The sequence below is a fragment of the Xenopus laevis genome, chromosome 3S (genome assembly GCF_017654675.1).
Source record: "Xenopus laevis strain J_2021 chromosome 3S, Xenopus_laevis_v10.1, whole genome shotgun sequence".
Lineage (NCBI taxonomy): Eukaryota > Metazoa > Chordata > Amphibia > Anura > Pipidae > Xenopus > Xenopus laevis.
The window spans coordinates 21,294,024-21,309,031 of NC_054376.1; the positions used below are offsets into that span (position 1 = coordinate 21,294,024).

The window sequence follows — 15,008 nt, forward strand, 5'->3', positions numbered from 1 at the left end:
GCGCATCTCTTATTTTACTCATTCCTGATCTTACCCAATACTAAACCTTGTGTCCCATACCCTTTCTTATTTTAGATTGTAAGCAGGGTTCTTTTCATCTCTTGGCACTATACCTTACTTGCAATTGTGGGTGGCAGCAGTAATAATACATTTAAATGTATAAAGCAGTGCTTCCCAAACTGTGTTCCTGGCTTCCTTGGGTGGCTTGGAGCAGTAGCAGCAAGGCTCAGCCATTATTTCCTGGACACACCTAAAACCCAGCTTGAAGGTCAGTTAGGATGACATATGGGGCCAATACTTATTTGCTCTCCTAGATATTCCAGCTGAATGGCTGATCCGCCAATGCTTTCCTGTATCTGTAACCTTGTTATGAGCTGAGGAGGCTCTGACCCAAGGTTGGACCTCCAAAAAGGGCTTGAACTGTAAAAGTAGACATTGTAGAGGGATCATACATAAAACAACACAGATATCTAGTGTAGAAAATTCCACTATTAGTAATACCCCTTTATTGTCATATTTCTCAGCTGTATTTACACATATCAGCCTTGCTTTATGGCCTTTATTCCAGCAGACCATGACAATCAACCATGTTTTGCATCCACCACTTGTATTTCAGCTGAGCACAAGTTTATTAGCAGATGCCATACACAGTAACCCCAGTGTAGCACTTACACGAGCAATTGCCGAGTCAACAGAGACAAGCCGCGTCAGGAACTGGCCTCTCTTCTAAAATTAAAGTACTGTTTGCTCTTATGGGTCGCATATTGGAACAAATTCCAGAGTAGAATGAACATGCTGTCCAATATACGAATGCTGCTTTATGGGGACCAAGCACCCAGTGTAGGGGGGGTCTGCTGACCAGCTGAAACTGCTTTGTGGCAATAAATTGATAGATAGACTTGGACATGTATATACAAGGGGACATGGGCTAATTAAAGCTGAAAACAATCAGCTGTGATTCAACCACATTCCCCAGCAACCTCAAAAGCCTTTAACACATGATGCTCAAAGCTTTGAATCAGCAAGAGCTGAAGGGCTGTAGGCTGGTAATCCCTGAATTCCAGGGTTGGAAAGGGCATTAAGGAAACAAATATCTAATTGTAAAGGACAGGGTGGGTAGCCCAGCTCACTAGAAAGTGCAAAAGAGATGGATTTAGGCTAAGAATGAGTGCTGTGAGCAGTTTGTTTTTGTTCTCTCTGAAAGGCAATAGAAAAGGTAAGTGTGTTTGCTTTAAGGTTTAAGCAGGGCAACAGTGCATTATGGGTGAGGGTGCAGGGAGAACTATGCACAGTAAATAAGTAACCGGGTACTTATCAGGCACCTTCAGAGAGGCTGAGCGAGTACTGCAGGGGTTAAAGCAGGCAGGTTAGGACAGGGAGTGTCTCCTCACACTGTAATGCTGCCTTCCCTGCTGTAGCTCCTACAGGCAAGCCCCGGGGAATTGGCCAGGCTCCCTCTTACTCCAACATGGGGGCACCCTTTTCTAGCAGGAGGAAAGGCAGTGCAGAGAAATCTCAGCCAAAGAAGCCCGGCAGTGGGTAAGTAGCAGCTTTCAGTGCCCTCAACACCTCTGCCTCATTGTACATACATGCCCTCCTGTATATCCTGTATACTGGCACTTCTCTCATAGTACTGCAACTCTGCTCAGTACTCATATATACTCTGTGCTCTCTATAATTCTGCCTCACTACTGCTTCATTCTGCTATATAGCCCAGCCTGCAAGTCATCATATGGACTTTCAGGTCCAACTTTGTTTTGTACAATATATGATGAGGCTGCTCTGTATAATGATGCTGAGTATCTCTCTACACTAATAATGACCAGGCTGCCTGGTATAATGATGTTGAGTATGTCTATATACTGATAATGACCAGGCTGCTCTGTATAATGTTGCTGATTATCTCTATACACTGATAATGACCAGGCTGCCCTGTATAATGATGTTGAGTATCTCTATACACTGATAACGACCAGGTTGCTTTGTATAATGATGATGAGTATCTCTATACACTGATAACAAACAAGATACTCAGAGAACAGAGAACGCAATATAACAAAATACAAAATTATTAACATAAGATGTAAACTTAAGCAAAGATAATGGAGCTTTAGGGTATGGTCACACTTAAAAAACGTCTGCAGCATGGCACTCGCCGCAATTCGTTTTCCAACGTCACCCGTGGAAACTTCGGGCGACTTCAGAAAACGAAGCGCCGCGAGTGCCATGCTGCAGGCGTTTTTTCATTGTAGCAGGCGGAAGCAGTTCAGGGAGATTAGTTGTCCCAAAGAAGAGGTGATTAGTCGCCAGGCATCTAAATTTCCCCTTACCCTAAGCTGTGCAGAACTCCTGTGCATCCTCTGGTCATAATGGGAGACAATCCAGTGCTGCACAAACAGCTGTCTGTAGGCTGAGAGATTCCACAGACAGAGAGCACATTCCCACAGCACAATAGCAGCACTCTCACTGCTCACAACCTTCTAACAACACATTCACTATCTAAACATATGGCTGGGGGGGGGAAGGCATTAGGGTTGCCACCTGGCCGGTATTTTACCGGCCTGGCCGGTAAAAATGATGGCTGATCCCAATGTTATTAATAGGGAAAAAAGATAAATATATAGGAAGGCCGGTATTTTTTTTCAGAAAAGGTGGCAACCCTAGGAGGCATTGGTGAAGCAGTCCCAGTTGCTGCTGGGTGCTTAGGAAGAAATACCTCTATTACACCAAATAGACCGCTCCAAGCTTACCCTCCCATCAGCTGTTCCAATCCCTCCTTGTTAGGTGCTCTGTCCGCGGCGTCCCCACTGCCAAGTATCAATTCAAAGCCAAAAGGATGGACGGCACTCCGTTCAAGGAGGTAACAAGTTTATTGCAGGCTCCTACAAGGATCTAACGCCCTACGCGTTTCGGGATAGGCTATGATTAAGGGATTGTATCCCGATACTCGTAGGGCGTTAGATCCTTGTAGGAGCCTGCAATAAACTTGCTACCTCCTTGAACGGAGTGCCGTCCATTCTTTTGGCTTTGAATTGATGCTTAGGAAGAAATAATATATAGATAGGTATGCACACTCAAAAGAAGGCAAGTATGGTATATTTAAAATAAAGTTTTACTTGTTTATGCAAATAATACACACAAAGCCACAATAGTAGGCCTGTATAATACAATACATAAGCTTACATGGTATATACCTAACGTTTAAACATAGCCACAATTACATAACAGTAAACAGTAAGTATTACAATTATACAGCAAGGAGCAGATACACCTACCACCAGTATGAGAATGGCCCCAACGTTTCGGCGTAAGCCTTTGTCAAGGGGAATCCCCTTGACAAAGGCTTACGCCGAAACGTTGGGGCCATTCTCATACTGGTGGTAGGTGTATCTGCTCCTTGCTGTATAATTGTAATACTTACTGTTTACTGTTATGTAATTGTGGCTATGTTTAAACGTTAGGTATATACCATGTAAGCTTATGTATTGTATTATACAGGCCTACTATTGTGGCTTTGTGTGTATTATTTGCATAAACAAGTAAAACTTTATTTTAAATATACCATACTTGCCTTCTTTTGAGTGTGCATACCTATCTATATATTGTTACGTTGTGGGGTACCCATTGTAGGGGTACCCTTTTGATGTTTGCACCTCTTGCACTGTTTACCTACAGCATTTGCTGAATTGGTGTGCCCTCCACCCATTACTAAATTCTGTATGCTTAGGAAGAAATACACAGGGTTCTGGCTGGTACATGATACATGGTCTTGGTACAACAGTTCTGGCAAGGGGAAACCATGGTAATTTCCAAATGGGCTTGATTTTATTATTTGGGTTTTTGTGTTATTTAGCTTTTTATTCAGCAGCTCTCCAGTTTGCAATTTCAGCAATCCAGTTTTGCTAGGGTCCAAATTCCCCTAGCAACCACACACGGATTTGAATAAGAGACTGGGGTATGAACAGGAGAGGCCTGAACAGAAAGATGAGTGATAAAAAGCAACAATAACAATACATTTGCAGCCTTACAAAGCATTTGTTTTTCCATGGGGTCATCAGACTGCTGGGAAGAGTCAGAAGAAGAAGGCAAATAATTCAAAAACTATAAAAATAATGAAGATCAATTGAAAAGTTGCTTAGAATTAGCCAATCTATAGTATACTGAAAGTTAATTTAAAGCTGAACCACCCCTTTACTGACCAATAATGTTAAGCACTGTATTTGGTAGTTTACGTCTATTTTGAAAAATGTATAATCTTTCTCTGTGCTTGCACAGGGAAGTGTAATCAAATCCTTCCTTTTTCTCACATAGCAGCAGTTCTGCCATGATTTATGGCTGAAATTCTAGCTATCCTTACAACAGAGACTAACCACAAGGAAATATAGTATTTTTCGGAAGCCTTTTCTATGCTCTCTCTCTTGAGATGAATATTAATGTGTCAGTTGGGAAGGGGTTAACGACTAAGCTCTGGACATATCTATTTACATTACTTGGCTTTGCTTTGTGCCACACATTACCTTTATGGCCGCACCCTGAGCAGGATGTGCACCTGTTTGTCACCCTGGATATTTTGGACTGTGAGCTGCCCCCGGGCTGGTAATTCATGGGTGTGCACACTCTCCTCAATAGGAGGATCCACCAATCAAAATGATGGATTTTTATTCTGTAGCTCTGCTAATGAAACAGAATCCAGACATGTTAATAGAGTATTTAGCTGTAAAGCTAATGATACAAGCTTATTGTCTTAAAATGACCAGTTGCCTAATAAAGTGGAAAAGCACCCAAAAATGATTTTATATTTTGTAAAGTAATAAACTCTGTCTGTCTATATATCAGCTCCCTGTCTGCGTGTGGGTTTCTTCCTAACAGACAAATACAAGAGTCCTCTGCACTCAACCCATTATCAATATATTTAACACAGAGACATTTTGTGCATACTGCTACTAAAAAATGCCTTACCCTTTAAACATAACAGGGATTGTTTGTCCATATACAGTATGTTTTAGTAGCAGTATGCACAAAATGTCTCTGTCTTAAATATATTGATAATGGGTTGAGTGCAGAGGACTTTTGTATTTGTCTTTATGTATTTTGTGGTCACAGCCTCATTGCACCCCCGCCTAATGGTTTTAAAAATTAGTGGTGAGCACAACTTTCCCTTGTTTCTTCCTAATAGACCATAGACACACAGGCAGGCTAACTGGAAAGCGACAAATGGACCTTAGTGTGGGTGTGTATAGATGGCTGTGTCTGTATAATTAGATTGTGAGCTCCACTGACACAAGGCTGGTGGCATTGACTCATTCTCAGTAAAGTGTTGTGTATTATTATGGTGCTGAATAAACAGAGAAAGATAATAATGAGTGTTATTACATCAGTTTATGGCTTGTCATTTGTGTCAACAAGAACATTTCCTGACTGCTGCCAGTGCCGGCAGTTAGACTGAAGGGGGAAATGGTCCTGTGAATGATTGAAATTAAAGGGATATGGTCAGTAAACTAAAAGGCCTCACATATGAAAATGACAACAAGTACTTTACAAGCAGGGTTGCCACTATTCAGGGTTGCAAAGTCTAGGCAGGGGCAGAAGGGTGACATCACGGGTGGAGATGATGACATCACTGGGTGGGACTATGGCATAGCAATATTGATTGGCCAATTGCCTCGTAAATCTAGGAGACTCCTGCCCAGTTCTCCTAGTTTGGAAAACCAGGCAGGTACGCATACTGTACCTCCCAACATTTGAAAAATGAAAAGAAGGATAAAATCATAGGGTGCATGTAACGCTGCAAACATTTTTTGACCACGCCTATTTTATGGTCACATCCCCCATTACCATGTCCATTTTACAAAATGTGGCAGGTTATGACAGTTTGAACACATTTCTGAGAGTTTTGGGGCCATGTTTTATGTGCTATAACAATTTTGCTAATGAAGCTGAAATTGCCCTTAAAGCTGCGAGTCTGTTTCCCCAAGAGACTGCTTATCTTAAATAGTTACAATTGTTTCTTTGCTTAACTTAAATTGCTACAAATATACCTAAGTGCAGCTGTTCAGTGTTCTGGACTCTCTGCCTCTTATTTTAATTAAGTTTCAGAAACGTTGCTGGTGTCAGTGCAGGAGATCAAAGACAAACTTGGGACATTTCAGTAAAAAACCCGGGACTGGGACTGAGCTGTCAAAATCAGGACTGTCTGGGTGGGTAACAAACCTATTTACAAGACACCTAACCCTTTAATTATAAGTAAGTAGGGTCGGACAATGGTGTTCCAGCTCCCCAGGGAACCCCACAACCTCTCTGGGGCCCCCACCACCTTCCTGCTCACCAGCTCCTTCCCCTATGGCAGCTGCCATGTTTTTGGTTCCCTGGCTCTGCACTGCTGATCACTGAACAAGAGCCTGTGTAACAGAATCTAATTAATGATAAGTGCTACAGAGCCATATCAAGCAGACAAACATGGTGTCGAACTCACACTCGTGGCTAACAGTGGTGACCAAAATGCCCCTGTCCACGTCGTCACTTCTTTATGTAAAGCACCATATTAAAAACACATGGAAGGAGCATTTTGGCATGAGGCCTGCCTGTCACTTCTCTAATCTAAGACACTGAGCCCACAAACTTGTATGGGAAATTCCTTTTCCACTTTTGTCAAAGCAGATGAATTAGAACTCACTCAAATAACTTCCAAATAAATTCCAGTACAAACAAAATAACTGCCTTTTGCACAAATCCTGCATGTAGAGAGACATGATGTCTGGTGATTTTAATAGAGTGAGCTCTAATACATCTTCTAGGCAAAAGAAGACCCCTATAAGATATATTGGATCTAACTGTCAATGAATATCTGATACCCAACTCCTGCATGAAGACAGGAGAGAGGATTAGTGAAGATAAGCTTGATCATTTCAGAATCAGTACAAAATGTTTAATTGATTGTATTTAGAAAACTACTTATTTCAGTATGCTGAAGTTTATATTACATTTTCATGTTTGCGATAGTTACCCTTTAAGCATTGCTTTCATAAGGCATCACAGCGAGCAAGTCACCCTTCCCACTGCTCTAGGGCACAGTGCACTGCCGTTAAACAAAACATCTCTTGGTAAAGAGAAGGTAGCATTGCAGAGTAAGTTTCCTATATATAAAAGCAATTATGTACTTGATTCGTGGCAGCCCCCTTGCTCTCTGGGGTTCATTCAGAGCAGTCCATCTTCTATTTAGCTGGGTAACTAGTGCTTGAATTGGGAACAAAAGGGTGAAGGGGTGGTGTGTGTGTGTAGCCCAGCCCACAGGCAAAAGCCACAGCTAGAGGAATTTGCCGGCGCAGAAAAAAAATTCTATAGGCCATGCCCATTTTTGTGGACACCCCCCCACTAAACCAGGATGGCACAGTGGCAATTTCATGTGTAAATACCACCAGAACCCATAGCAGGCTGGCAATGTCATGTATAAATGGATGCAGCCTGTCAGGATTTATACTCACTCATCGTAAAAAGCTGTAGTCATTCCTCCGTCCCGACCATATATCATGCTGTGATCTCCCCTATCCTGTCTCAGTCCTGGTCAGTGGTCACAAATTAAGTTGTGATCTCAGCTCCTTGGCAAAATGCATATTTTACTTCTGTGCTCCATGCTCCGTGCTCCCACTCATTGTAGTTTTCCTTCTCCTCCCTCCGACTTCAGTTCTCCGTCCTACCCCTCCGCAGTGGTGTACCTATGCACTTACAGGATGTGTATCCGGGCCCCCTCCCCACCAGACCCCCCTCTGCAAATGTGTGTGCAGCGTGTTGCGGGCTTGCAAGTCAAAAAGTCCCCCTGCCCAAGGGCGATTATAGCCCTTCTCGATGCCGCCCCCCGCACACACCTTTATGGGGGGTGCATCGATAGCACAGAGTGAAAGCCCATTAAAGCCCAGCCCTGTAGTAGCCTGAGCGGATACCATCATCAGCGCATCACTACACAGCCACGCACCTGCATGTTGAATTGGCTTTTTAGCAAGTGAGGGAATACAGGGTTATGGAAGATAGCTCATAGTACAAGTTGATCCAGGGACTAGTCCGATTGCCATTTTGGAGTCAGGAAGGAATTTTTTCCCCCTCTGAGGCAAACTGGAGAGGCTTCAGATGGGGTTTTTTCCTTCCTCTGAATCAACTGGCAGTTATGCAGGTTAAAAAAAGTTAAAAGGATGAACTTGATGGACGTGTCTTTTTTCAACCTAACTTACTTAGTAAGGTTACTATTGAAATTATTACTATTGAAACTGTATATGAATTAGGGCCTCTATACCTCCTGGGGCCCCCCTTTAACCGCAGGGTCTGCTAGTTATGCCCCTGGCTGGTTACTGCCTCACAGTAAAATCATTTAGGGGCCCCCTAAACTTTGGGAATCAGAATACACTGATGCTGCTTATCAGTCATTGCTCGCTGCCCCCTCTCATACCCCCCCCCCAAGCATTTGCAGTCTGCTTGCTCTGGTCGGTAAAAATGATGGTTGATCTCAATGTTATTAAGATAAATATATAGGAAAGGGTATTTTTTCCAAAAAAGGTGCCAGTTCTACTTGCTCTATACCTATTCCCCTGTGCCACTTATTTGGGATGTTTAGTCCAAGGCGCCACTTAGCCATCAACTGGGCCCTAATCCAGGGCCATTATCTTGGTGACACCTTGTAGCTGCAACAAGTTTCCCATAATGAATGTAGACTAGATGGGGTTAAATGACTAATAAATAGACAAATAGAGCAAGTGGATGTGGGGTGAGTGCAGGCAGTTATCAGGAAGCCTGTGGCCTATAGGCAGCTGCACACCAGGAGCTCCCTTTGTTCCTCCTGCACTCGCTCCCCTCCTTGTTTGTTCTCTGTTTTTTTTGCAGCTGAACTATTCTAGACAAGAGGGGAGGAGATGAGAAACGTGTTCACTTTTATGTGTCTGTGGAATCCTCCTCTTTGCAGCGTTTGTGTGAGGTGGGGGGGCTGATATTTGGCAAGAAGCTCAAGGCACCCCAGAAGCATGAGTGGGAGGGACAATATGAGTAACAGCGCCTATGTAAACTGCAACTCCCAGCACCCCTGAAAGCCATTAGTTGTTGGCAAATGCGTTCAATTAATTATGTACCTGACCAGGTCTGGCCTGGGAGTCAAAATAGGCCCTGGCAGTCCAAGTACACAGAGGCCCAAATATTCCTCCACCAGCCCACTAAATAGTGTCTGTCTATTGTAGTTTACAGCAGCCCCTCTGGCATTTGCCAGAACCCACAGATTACCAGTCTGGGTCTGTACCTGACGAGTAGATATCTATAAGAAGGGGGTGTTCCAGTCTGGGTTATACATCTCTAAGGGTCAGTCCACATGAGCAGATTCGGGAAGAATCTGCTTGTGTGGACTGACTCTAAAACTGAATGAAGAAATGATTAATACAGTTAACAGCACAACTGTGCAGAAAGGAGTGTAGCCTGCAGCATGCATCCAAAGTAATCATCATTACCAAGGTAATATGTGGAATTATAATGCACCAGAGGGGTTGAGGCGCCACCAGGTCACTGGGCAACATAACATTATACACTTGGCACTGCTTGGATTTCAGCTGCCCACAGTTTGGGCTCCCATGCATGGGGAAGACCAAGGTGCGGAGACCTCTCTCTTATTTAGTTGGGCCCCAGACTTGATGAATGTAGATGAGCCCTGATGAAGAAAATGGCTGGTTACAAAATAAGTTCCCCTGTAATAACAACCCCATGCCAGTGGCATAATTGGCACAACTAGATATTACGGCCCCAGTCCCACAGTAAATGTTTTTTCAAGTCTTCAAAATGTCCAGAGGTTGACCTGATTTAGCAATATTTATTGGAATGGTATATATTTATTTTAACTAGGGCCTCTTGGGCGCCTATAGCTCCTAGTTCCCCCTGCAGCCACAGGGTCTGCTGCTTCTGTTGTTCCGCCCCCTGTGCCGTGGCGCAGGCCAGGCAGCATGTACAGTCCGTCTCCTTACCATAGAGCAGTAATACGCGGAAGGGTCCGATCAGTTGCTGCTGTTTGGAGCCGCTCTGTTGTGACTTGTGAACGCGATTACATCTGCAGCGTGGGCTTTGATCTCCTCCGTGCTGTGTGCAGTATGGCAGTGTGTCCGGCAGGGGGCGCGCTCGGATACACACAGCTGATTCCGGACCCTGCAGGCACATTCGGCCACTGGCTGCAGCCCCGTAGGATCGCGGCGGGGTTTGGAACAGACTCGCAGTCAGCTGGTCCCAGATGTGAGCGGCACCGCTGGGATTCTTAACAGTTTCACTGGGCCCGGGCATGCTGCTGGCAACACAGGAGGGAAGGGAATTGTATTCGGTCAGATAGAAGTTTTTTTTGCAGCGATGTCGTTCAGCCCGTGGCAAGTGCTGTCCCCCGTGCAGTGGGCAAAGTGGACCTGGTCCGCTGTGCGGGGAGGCGGAGGGGCAGAGGAGGAAGACAAGGAGGAGTCGTACCTGAAGTCGGGGTGAGTGGCTCGGGCAGTGTAAGGCTGGGGGTGCCCACTTACTCTCATACCGGCTATGTCTGCGCATCTCTTTCAGATGAAAACCCAATAATAACCGCCTTTATTGCATCACACATATAGGACTGGCAGGGGATTCTGGTAGTTGTAGTTATACACTGATATATAAAAGCCACAGGTGGATGGATTCCTTATATTGTGTGCAATTTCACTATCAGCCATCATTCTGCACTGGGTAGTCATGCTGAGTATCTCTTTCTAATGGTGATTATCAGGCCACAATGTGCAGTTATACTGAGTATCTCTATACACTGATAATGACAAGGCTGAGCTGTATAATGATGCTGAGTATCTCTATACACTGATAATGAACAGGATACTCTGTATAATGATGCTGAGTATCTCTAGTCTATACACTGATAATGTGAAAAAATGGTAAACCGCTCAGACTCACCGCGTCTTTCTCTTGTAGGAATGCAGGCAGTCCATGCTAAATATCATCAGGTGCTGGAAAGACCTTGGCGTCCCAGGCCGTATATTTCAAAGGAAGATAAAGTTGTATTTTCCGCACACTGATTCAGTAAAAATCCAAATTCTTTATTAATCCATTTAAAAGCGAGAACACATCACACAAGCTTGACGCGTTTCGGGCGCATGCGCCCTTAATCATAAGCATAGAGGAACAATACATGGAAATGCTCTATAAATAGTACATGAATGCAGCGCCATCTGTTGGTTAAAGCGAATATCATAAGCTGTAGTCATTACACACATTACTATAAATAGATACAAATAGACACCAATAAGTACATAATGTGCAAAGTGCTTAAAGTTTAAAAAGTGAAACTTAAAAATGATACATAATATCAAAGCGAGTGTTGAGGCCACATGGATTCCTTGTACTGAGGGTAAAAATCCAGAAGGCCTCTCGTTTGTTCAATAAAGTAATAGGATCACCGCCTCTTAGAGGGAGCTTTATTTTCTCAATAATTTTTACTCCCAAATCAAAGGAACCGTGTCCACTGCATTGACTAAAGTGTTTACCTATAGGTGATTTAGGATCAGATTTCTCAATCGCAATAAGATGTTCTCTGACTCTGTCCTTAAGTGGACGAGAGTCGTGCGACCCACATATTGTTTGTTGCAGGATTTGCACTCAAGTAAATACACTACATTTCTACTGCAGCAATTATTATATGTGGTGTTGTTAAATATCTTCCCAGTAGTATTTGATTTAAAATCTGAACTAACTGTAATCACCTTACATGTTTTACAAGGAAATCTACCGCATTTGAAAGTTCCTTTGGCATGTAACCAATTACTTGACGGTGGAACCAAAGGACTGGAAACTAGACTTGGGGAAAGTTTATTACCCAAAGTTGAAGATTTCCTTGACACCAATTTCAGAGGACAATCGGACAAAATATTTCTCAAAATTGGATCATTGAACAAAATCGGAAGATGCTTACGTATTATACGACAAATATCATCATATTCTACACTGTATTCTGTACTGAAATAAATATTTTTACATTTGGAATCGTTTTTCTTATATTTCTTATTCAAGGATGATACATTCTGTTTACGTTTGCATCCTAAAAGGAGATTGTCCCTGTTACGTGCGCGTGCCCTAGAATACGCTGACTCAATTACTGCTGTAGGGTACCCCCTCTCTGCTAATCTTAATTTAAGTAAGTTTGCTTGTTCATCAAAAATCTCAATGGTAGAAGAATTACATCTATATCTTAGAAACTGGCTAAATGGAATACTCATCTTGGTATGTCTTGGATGACAACTGTCTGCTCGCAGGATTGTATTCCCAGCTACTGGTTTAGTATATACTCTTGATTCAATCTTACTTGTAATAGAAGTACCTTTGAGCATGACATCCAAAAACTCAATTGTTTCAAAATCTTGATTTGAAGTAAAAACCAAATTTAAATCATTAGTATTTACGTATTTTACAAAAGTCTCTACACTATCAGGTGGCCCATCCCAAATGAAAAGAAGATCGTCAATGTAGCGGCCGTACCAAATGATACGGTCGCTACATACATTGGTATCTCCAAAAATGTGGGTACGCTCCCACCAACCCATGTAAATGTTGGCAAAGGTGGGGGAGAAGGCAGCCCCCATAGCAGCCCCACGTCTCTGGAGGTAATAGGATCCATCAAAAAAGAAATAATTATGAGTCAAAAGAAACTCAAGGGCCAAAATCAAAAAAGAAATACAATCACCTGAGTATTGATTATGCTCATGTAACATACAGTTGATAGCCTCTAGGCCTTTATTATGGGGTATGGATGAGTATAACGATTGAACATCCATTGTCACCCAACTATAGCCACTAGACCATGATATATGGTCCAACAAAGATAGTAAGTGACCTGTATCTTTAAGATATGATTTTAAATTTCTCACAATAGGTTGGAGACAATGATCTACCCAAATTGATAGACCTTCACTTAGGGATCCTATGCTTGAAACAATCGGTCTACCCTGGGGGTTAGTGGGAGATTTGTGGATTTTTGGTAGATGGTGAAAAATGGGAGTGATGGGAAAATCCCGAATCAAAAAAGCCTCATCCTTTGCATCCACTACCCCCAAAGAGATCCCGAAATCAATTAATTTTTGTAAATCAGACTGGAATTTTTGGGTAGGATTGTGTGTAAGTTTTGTATAGGTATCCTTATCAGATAACTGTCGTTTAGCCTCCTGTACATAATCAACAGTATTGAGGACCACGACAGACCCCCCTTTATCTGCTTGTCTAATGGTGATGTGTATGTTATCCTTTAATTCATTAAGTGCTTTTCTATCTTCAGAGCAAAAATTAGAGGACAATTGGTACTTAGAATTTTTAGATAATTTCAATAAATCTTGCTCGATCATATCTTGGAAAATATCCATTGACGGACACCTAGAGTTAATAGGATAGAAAGCACTAGCTGGTTTTAATCCCAGATGGATCTGGGTAGTAACATCTTTATTATAAGTGGCACCTTCACTATAAAGATCTTCTAAATTCTGAAGACAAGTTAGTTCAGAAAAGGATGAAAATCCAACATTTAGTTGTTTTATATTTACAGTAACATCTTCATCTATAGGAGTATTCAAAGTCGAAGTAATATTAGCAGCATTATTTGGGGATAGAACCTCCGGAGAATCGTTCCCAGGTGTTTCAAAAAAGTGTCTCTGTAATGTCAGTTTCCTCACCAATTTATTTACATCTATTAATGTGTTAAACATATTGAAGTGACAATCCGGTGCAAAAGAAAGACCCCTACTAAGCACCCTCACTTGTGCTTGTGTCAGGGGGGAAGAGGATAGATTGACTACATTCAGTATTTCTTCCCTCTCTTTGGGCGGACATCTCGTAGTATATATCTTTGATCTGGGGGATTTATTCCCTCCCCTCCTTGTTTTTCTGTATCGTGCGTGTCCCGCCTCCATTTGACCGAATTCTTCTCTATTTCGGTCATCGGTGGTCTCTGTGTTTGGGGTCTGTAGTTTTTTGACTTTTTGTTAGCCGGAGTACTGGTCTCCATACCAAAGTCAATCACGGGACTCCGTCTGCTATCCTTTAATGCGAAAGAATTAACATCGCATACTCCATAAGAAATATCATCATCAGAGCCACTTGATTGTGACATATTTCTCGAGTGTTTGGAGGCATATTTTAAGATAGACTTTGGTCTGCGCCAGAGATAAACCGTGTCATTATCGTAATCTTGTTTATCGCGTACAAACTTACGCTTTTTACACTCACTGACCGTTTTCTCTAGTACGTCTAAGTGATTTTTAAGTTCTTTGTAAAAATCAATGAAAATCTGAGTTTTGTCACATTGAGATAATTCCTTCTGTTTGTCTTTAATTTCTTCACGTAGACTGACAAGGGTATTCTCTTTGTGATGGATAATTAACGACATTAGTTCAAGTGAACATTTAGTTAATATGTTGTTCCACCTGGAGATAAAATCCGTATCGCCCTTAGCAAACATAGGGAATTTTTTAATTCGAAGGCCTCTTGGTATACGTGAGACTGCAATGTATTTTTCTAAAGTTGCAATGTCCCAACACAAAAAAGTCTCATGTGATAATAACTTTTCCAGTGCTTTAAAGTTCAAAGACATAGAGGCAGATAATTGACTCTCCGGCTGTGATTCAGAAAAAGCTGCTTCCATGAGAGACAAGCGTTTAGTGCGATCCTCCTCTGCACGTAACGCATAAATATCCCCAGTGTTTGAGTCAGACATGATTAGTGAGTTATGTTGAGAATAATAAGCCAAAGTGATTAATGGACTTGCCCCTTAGTGCAAATGTAGAGATAAAGACCGCGGGTCGAGCTGGTATTACAAAGGACACAGTTCATTAGAGCAATGTGAAAAAATGGTAAACCGCTCAGACTCACCGCGTCTTTCTCTTGTAGGAATGCAGGCAGTCCATGCTAAATATCATCAGGTGCTGGAAAGACCTTGGCGTCCCAGGCCGTATATTTCAAAAGAAGATAAAGTTGTATTTTCCGCACAC

The 15,008-nt window shown here is 42.4% G+C and overlaps 2 protein-coding genes across 6 annotated transcripts in view; one reads left to right on the top strand and one right to left on the bottom strand.

The window, feature by feature from the left end:
• The window catches only part of nodal1.S (nodal homolog 1 S homeolog), a 111,792-nt gene that overhangs the window by 45,182 nt on the left and 51,602 nt on the right, over positions 1–15,008 (bottom strand). Inside the window, exon 1 of one of the 4 annotated variants that reach the window (XM_041588067.1) lies at positions 10,933–11,098. The exons of 1 other annotated variant lie outside the window; for it this stretch is intronic. Coding sequence is in view for 1 of the 3 variants with exons in the window: in XM_041588066.1 (XP_041444000.1) it covers positions 9,987–9,989 (3 nt within the window). In the remaining 2 variants the exon portion in view is untranslated. Of the gene's footprint in view, positions 1–2,750; positions 2,846–9,986; positions 10,067–10,932; positions 11,099–15,008 lie in introns of those variants that run through there. 2 more of the 4 variants (XM_041588066.1, XM_041588068.1) reach the window with 2 other exon arrangements.
• Positions 1,108–15,008, top strand: part of tacc1.S (transforming, acidic coiled-coil containing protein 1 S homeolog) — a 51,989-nt gene continuing 38,088 nt past the window's right edge. The window contains exon 1 of one of the 2 annotated variants that reach the window (XM_018255002.2): positions 1,108–1,539. In XM_018255002.2, the coding sequence (XP_018110491.1) occupies positions 1,469–1,539 (71 nt within the window). In that variant the 5' untranslated portion in view covers positions 1,108–1,468. Of the gene's footprint in view, positions 1,540–10,174; positions 10,482–15,008 lie in introns of those variants that run through there. The other variant, XM_018255001.2, reaches the window with a different exon arrangement.